The sequence below is a fragment of the Kryptolebias marmoratus genome, linkage group LG7, assembly GCF_001649575.2.
Source record: "Kryptolebias marmoratus isolate JLee-2015 linkage group LG7, ASM164957v2, whole genome shotgun sequence".
Classification (NCBI taxonomy): Eukaryota; Metazoa; Chordata; class Actinopteri; order Cyprinodontiformes; family Rivulidae; genus Kryptolebias; species Kryptolebias marmoratus.
In genome coordinates, this window is record NC_051436.1 from 23,292,810 (window position 1) to 23,300,387 (window position 7,578).

Sequence of the window (7,578 nt, forward strand, 5' to 3'; positions counted from 1 at the left end):
GGGGGGGGGGGGGGTAAACACAGAAAAGGCTATATACAGTCAGTCTTTGTTTGCATTTAAACTCTAAATAAAACTTTTTGAAATGTAAATTAGTTTCACAAATCTTAGTTTGCCAATTTATAACTTTTTGAAAAATATAATTTTGTATTTTATACAGAGATTTTATTTTTGTAGTGTATGTGAACATCCCCATAATGTATGACATTTAAATATAAAAAGCATTATCTGAACTGTTAATTACACAATATATTTTACCACCATCAGCTTCTGTTTAATATATATTTTAATCAAAGCATGACTGTTATTTTCATCAATTTTTCTTCTGTTAAAATAGTTACCATTGCATCACATTTTCATACAGAGACTTAGTGTCCAGTGTGAATAAGTGACTATACATCAATATTCTGTACACAGACAAAGACAGACTGCTATCTGCTAGCCACCTTAAAGAGATCTGGGGCTGGATTCCAGTTCTTCAGTTTTTGACTCCGGAAAAGGAAGGAAAAGAAAAAAAAAATAAATTAGCATTTCTTGAAGGAATGCATATCGCCTGCTGCCTTGCATGCCAAATATTGAAACAAAGCTCCTGCCTAATCTGCACTTAAAATATAAGTTATAAAATATTATGACTTGTTAACTCCAAAAGTTAATCAGTTATAGATGTACAGCCTTTTAAAATCTGTTCACTGGTTCATGAGATATTTTGCTAACAGGCAGACAAATGGACACCTAAGCAATTTCATGGTAGTGCGTGATCAAAATTGGATAAAAATTTGTCTTTATCCAGAATGAATTTGTCTCCATCCTCTAACAGAAAAAACACATGAATTTAACATATAACATGGCACATGAACATGATGAAAAATGTTCTAAATGCACACAGAAAACATCTTTTAAATGTGGAAATCACATGTAAAACACTTCAAAAACATTTTCACGTGTTTTTTGTAAAGGAAGTTTTAACTGAAATTGCATTAATACAACATGTAGGCTGGCACTGCTAAGTGAAAGTCATGTAAACAAATGGGACACTTCTCTGAATACAAAATAAAAATCTCTTAACTTACACCTCAATTTTTTTTCCAGGTATTGACTTCTGTTGACTCACTATTTCTTACCTTACTGTTGTATTTTCAAAAATATTTTTTTCTAATACATTTAATTGCAAGGTGGCACAGTGGGGTAGTGGTTAGAGCTGTTGCCTCCCAGCAAGAAGGTTGCAGGATTGCTTCCCGGCTTGGGGCCTTTCTGGGTGGAGTTTGCATGCTCACTCCGGGTACTCCTGTTTCCTTCCACATTAGGTTAATTGATGACCCTAAAATTGTCCCTAGGTGTGAATGGTTGTTTGTCTATATATGAACTTGTGACCCCCGCCTCTCGCACAGTGACTGCTGGGGATAGGCACCAGCTCCCCACGACCCGGAATGGAGAAGTGGGTAAAGAAAATGGATGGATGGACATTTAATTACAATTAGTTGTTTGCCCACTACCACAGGGCAGCTTAAATTAATTAAACAGAGATAGGAGGTAGAGTCATTAGTGTGACCCTGAAGACCTATCTGGAAACAATTGCCCCTTTAATGGCACTTACTCAACTCAAATACACTGACAGTATTTATATATGAAAGTGTTCTTGTTATGGTTTGTTCATAAAATCCTTCAGAGGCCAGAAGCCTTCACTGGACACTATGGACAACAACAGCATGTTTATTGGTTTGGAGCAGTGGGGAGTGGATGGACCTTCATATATTGCTGATTAAAAATTTCAGCTCCAGGAATTAAAACTCATCAGTCCTTCTGTATCTAAGGGAAATAGAAGGACAGTAATGAAAATACCAGACAAAGAAGAGTGGTGGTTTGAGAGTAGTTACAAGTAATTTGTTAAACTGAAAAAATAAATATTTAAACAAAGGTAATCACGGTTAGCAATATCTGCATTTCATCTGAAATGTTTAATATGTTGGGTTTTTCTCAGTACACACCAGCAGAAACAGTGAAATCTCCATTCATGTCAAAATTTTGTGACTAAAACTGCAAAACTGCTAAACCAGTATCCATATAAAATGTCCAATACAATTGTCCCCACTATTTCCCATTTGGTCACAGGCATACATTTTTCATAAGACAACACTTTAGACATAGTATTTATTTCAGTCTTTAAAGTTTATAACAACTTCCGAGTAACATAACAAAACAGGGGAAAAATACCCACAAAAAAACAAAACAAAACATAAGACAAAAACACAACAGCAATTGCATCCCAGATTGACAACATTAGACTCTTTTTAAAGCAATTATGAAAAAAAAAAAGAAATAAAATCACAGGAATAATACCGTTCTGTTCTACAACAACTCTCATTGACTTTGATAGCATCAGAATTGGCAAAGCAGAAACAACCAAAACCAGTTTTGAAAAATTTGGGTGAAAAAGCCAAACTATGGAAGAGAATTAGGGCCAGTGCGCAATATGAGTGTGTATGTGTATGTATGTGTGTACATATATATCAGAATTCTGACTTGGCCCTAAGTTTTTCTCTGTACCAAACCCCAAACTTCCAGAGCATTTCTTTCAGCAAGGTCAAACATCTGGAATTGTTAAAGGACATCCAACAAATGTAGTGGTTTTCCAATTAATTTGCCACTTTTGGCTTTGATTGCCTTTGTTTTTACACATTTATTTGTAACACTCCTTAAACATTAAACTAACTAAAAGCAAATCATCTGTACTTGAGCCAGCATTTATTCTTTCTACAACTTGAAATCAAGTTGTTAATAAATGCCTTAAAACCAAATGAATATGGTTGTAAGTTAAAACTCCCCACAGTCAAATACAGTTTGTAGTTTTATCTTTTTTCAAATATAGATTTATTGTGCATAAAATACTGTTCCTTTCTTAAAAGCCTTACATTGTACAATATCTTTGTACAATAATATTTGTTGTGTAATGAAACAATGAGCAAAAAAATAAATGATTGTAGAAGTGTATGAGTTTTGAGAAAATAATTGAAAATTGTTCTAACAAACAGCTAGTACCGATTTAAGATCTAATACACTAAAAACAAAAGTTTTTACACAATATACACATTTTATTACTTACAAAATAAAATTTTAAAAACTGTAAAATATGTAGCAGGTGGGATTTAGCAAAGTTAGTGTCAGAAAATGCAATGTAAGATGACAGAAATATGAGAATAGAGGAAGGAAGTGTGAATAAAGAGCTATACCAGAAGAAGGCAGTCTCACAAAAGAAAACTTATCAGTGCATCTCTCATCCTCGATGTTGCAAAGTCAAAGGGACAATTTGTTAACTGTGGAAACCATCCACTCCTCAAGAATATGGCCCAAAAAAGGGTACAAAATCCCATACTTTACTCACCTAGTCAAAAGATTGTATTTTTTTTATTTTAAGGAAGAAAAAAGTTATCCTTTTCGGGAAAAAGTAAAATGCACTTTTTTTGTCATACATCCATCATGGCACCATTCATCTGATTTTTTTTCTTGTTTTTTGCTTTTGCTTTGAGGTACTTTAAAACAAAGAAAGACTAAATGTAAGATTTTTTATGTCAGTCTGTATATATTTTTAAGCTGTGTAACACAGTAGCACCATTGTTTCAATTGTAGATTTTTACCGGAAGACTATGCGCCATTGGAACTCCACCTTGTTTCAATGTCGACTGAGCCCCTCCAACATTATCTCATCAGATTATATGCTGTAACTGATCGGGGTGTCAACTGGCAACAGTGGGTCTGCTTGTTGCCATGGGACGTTACCTCCTGTTTTGTGGGGTTTTCTTCATGCAGACCACACAACGGCTGATGCGTGATCGTAGATTACCCGCTTTTAAGGTCTCCGACTGCGGTTTTCTGTAGAAAGATGGATAAATAAGCAATGTTTAAGATTTATTATAATGCAATGTTCTTTTAAAAGTTTTTTACTAGGCATCATGTATCATATCCTGATTTTTTTTTTAAACTGGTAAAATCTTTTCAAAAAATCAGTGCAAATGATTTTAACATAAACTCAAAAAAAATCCATGCCACACCAACTAGATAGTGACACCATATCAAAATACAAAAAAATAACGTTCTTTTCCTGCCAAAGATACTTTCAAAAGAATTGTATTTTGTTTTTTTCATTCTTTTTTTAGACATCTTTTACATATTTGTGACCTGTGCTGGCAAAATAAGTCACAATGAAGAATTTTTCAATTTTGAAATATTAAAATTCTCCAATTCAAAAACTTGAACACAGAGTGTGTTGAAATTTGAAGATTTTCCACCAGGCTAGAAACAAGATAGTTTTGTATACAAGAGTGCTGGTTTGAAAACTCATTTCTTATTCAGACCCTCCAGGATTTCGCGATGTTGCGATCGCAACTATTAACGCAAAATCAAGCAAACCCTGCGAAATCGCAACTTTTTGCAACTTTGTCCAAAACACTGCAACTTTCCCGCAACTTTAACCCCAAATAACGCACAAAGAAGATATGTGACGTCACATCCTGTTAACATCAGAATGCAGGAGCAGCGACCGAAGTGAAAATGTGCGCTAATGCTTCACATTTGCCCACAAAGATTTCAGCAAAGGACCGCGCAAAACACCGCAGTGAAGTTAGTTTTAAGTTGGATATTGGATATTCGTGCTCCACGGAGTTAGTGGCGTCTAGCTCACGGCTGACCCGAAACAGGAACGCTAATGTCGGCCAGCCGTCCCTAAATGAACCACTGCGCGTGAGAGAAGGGGCTGGCAGGGAACACAAGTGACACTTATTTTAGTGGAATGATTTCTTTCTATTAATGGTTGTTTGTCTCGTTTGTCTCTATGTGGCCCTGTGATAGACTTGCAACCTGTCCAGGGTGTCCCCCGCCTCTCGCACAGTGACTGCTGGAAATAGGCACCAGCTCCCTGTGACCCAGAAAGGAAAAAAGTGGGTAAAGAAAATGGATGGATTTGTACATCCCATTTTGACTGTAAGCCATGAAGGGATTGTCCAGCAGTGGCTGGGCATGGGGGGGGGGTGTATCTCTTGCTTTGATTGCAGCTAGGATGGACACTGCATGAGGACTGGGCTGCCTGTGAATGTCTTGGGATGGGAGAGGGGCCGACGGCAACACCCACTGCTTGTTAAGAAGAGTAAGAATGATAAAAGCTCTCAAATCAAGCCAATAACACCAGAAAAAGTCACTAGATTTGTCACAAGTTGCTTTTTTTGAAATAGTTACTAGAGAGGTCTAAAAAGTTGCTAAATATAGCAACAAAGTTGCTAAGTTGGCAACAAAAATTATAATCAAATGTACTGTTACACATTAAGTACACTAATGTCCTAATTTGGTTAAAAAGTAAAAGGCAGAAAACATGTTATTTTAAGGACTTTCCAGCAGCTCAATTCATGATCACCAAAACAGACAAAACACAGAACAACTGAAACCTTCATTTAGTCTCCAGAAGGTTTTTAAAATAAACAATATACAAGTGGCACTGGTACACGAACGAAGAAGTGAGGCATAATAAAATACCAAATATGGATGTCTTAATGTTTTCTTCAGTCATACAAAGCCTCCATTTGCATATTGTTTACATTCCTACCCATACAATGACTACAGTTGTTCTCTGGATTTGACCCATTGCACATGTAAGATACACACAACTGGAGCAGTGGGCAGCTACCTAAGCGCCCAGGGAGCAGTTAGTAATTAGGTGTCTCAAGGACACCGTGGCATATGGGCATGACAGGGAATCTAACCTGCAACTTTCCTGTTGCAACACACCTGCCCTACCACTGCATCGCAGCCCTGGTAGCCCTAGCATTAGTATGGAATGGACATCCGGTGTTTGAAGGGTACTTTTAGCCTTTATTACCCAAAGTAGCTCCTGTAATCACCAAAATATTTTGTTGTTACAAACCTGAACATCTCAGATTGCTCCACAGTAGCTAGCCAAAAGCTGTAGGAGTTGCTGAAGTAGTTACACGACCCTCTGCCGTGGCACTCTATGAATGGGGTGCTGCGGAACTCCTCCAGACAGGAACCGGGAGAGGACAGAGCCTGACCAGAGCCCTCTGCACCTGCACTGGTGTGCTAGGAAGAAAAAAGGAACATTATACATTTTTACACATAAAAAAATTATTAAAAGCATTAATGTGGAAATTTTGGAGCTTTAGCAGAAGTCCCTATGATTGTAGGGCTTGTGTTAATGACTAGATTTTAAAAAAATATAAATTAGTATTAAAACATTGTTAATATGCGTTATATGTCTTGACTTTTTTTTTTACTCATTTTGTTTACTAACGTGTAAAACATGAATGTAACCAGCTACTTTTAGCAAATAACTTTTTATCAAGATTGTATCTCAGTGATACATAAAATGTTTTACACTGATTGGCCTCAAATTTAAAGAGAACTTGTCAAAAAAATGTTTAGGCACATTTTAGAATATTGAGCAAATACGGTACATTCTCAAAGTGACCTTCTATTGACAAAAATTATCATTTCGATTCAACAATTAGGTTAATATAAAGCACTTAATGATGCAACTTTTATTTTAAAAGATAATGACTGGCATTCATTTTGAAAATAGTACCACATAAACAATATGCACCTCTTTGCCGCTGAATACTGGGGCAGGTACTCTATCCTTAATGCAGATTACTTTTTTCAAATTTGTTCAAAAATTCTGAAAAAGGTGGATCGAAATCCCACCTGATATCAGTTCCCACTGTAAGTATGCTGGTGTAGATTCTCACTCATTTCAATATGGTGGGGCTACAGATTATGCTCTAGCACGTAATAAGGTGTCTACGTATTTATGTGATCTCTGCGCCAAAGATGTGTGTACTAGAATACATGTCATTGCTCTGTGTTGTTGAAAGAAGCATTTACAGCACATGCACAATGCAAATCTATGTACTCTGTGCTCCCTTATCCAGCCTGTGGCCCTGTGACGTCAGATCACGGTTGTAAATTTGTATTCTCAAAGAAAAGAAATTTGTATTTACAAAGAAAAAAATATTGTATTCACAAACAGTCATAGTATTTTGTATTTATAAAGAAAAAAAACATCTGTAAACTTGAACTTTGTATTTGTAAGTTGATGAAGTTGTAACTTTTTAAACTGTATTCTTACAGAGAAAATATACAACACAAGTTTTGTTCTGTGTGATTTACCTTATTAAAAAGTTTGCAAATTTTAGTTACTTTTTTCTCTCTCTGCTCCTGGTGGTAGGCGGACATGTTTCTTTTCTCTCTGTCTCTCTGACTCCTGTACTGCCCCCCCCTCACCTCCCCCTGCTTTCAGAACTTCTTTTTTACATACTCCTACAAAAATTTTTGGAACTATGGATCTGGTCAGCTGGTCTCTCAACGCAATTGATCAAATTTTCTCGACGGGAAGGCTGACCAAAGGAGAGCCAGCTTGCCCTAAGAAGACATTCTTCGCTGGATACACACTGGATTCCTGGAAACGGTGGAATCCTGTTTGTCTATCGAGTCTGTCTGTGGAAGACGTGGAGGATCTTTACATATGTGGATTTCTGATAACAGGATTTCTGCTGTTTGGATTAGGCAGTTACCTGACTTATC

The 7,578-nt window shown here is 36.4% G+C and overlaps 1 protein-coding gene across 1 annotated transcript in view; it reads right to left on the reverse strand.

Moving 5' to 3' along the window:
* Positions 1 to 1,916: 1,916 nt before the first annotated feature.
* Positions 1,917 to 7,578, reverse strand: part of col4a5 (collagen, type IV, alpha 5 (Alport syndrome)) — a 115,569-nt gene continuing 109,907 nt past the window's right edge. Inside the window, exons 49-50 of the mRNA XM_017436086.3 lie at positions 5,906 to 6,078; positions 1,917 to 3,864 (exon numbers count right to left, since the gene is read on the reverse strand). Of these exons, the coding sequence (XP_017291575.1) occupies positions 3,768 to 3,864; positions 5,906 to 6,078 (270 nt within the window). The 3' untranslated portion in view covers positions 1,917 to 3,767. The remainder of the gene's footprint in view (positions 3,865 to 5,905; positions 6,079 to 7,578) is intronic.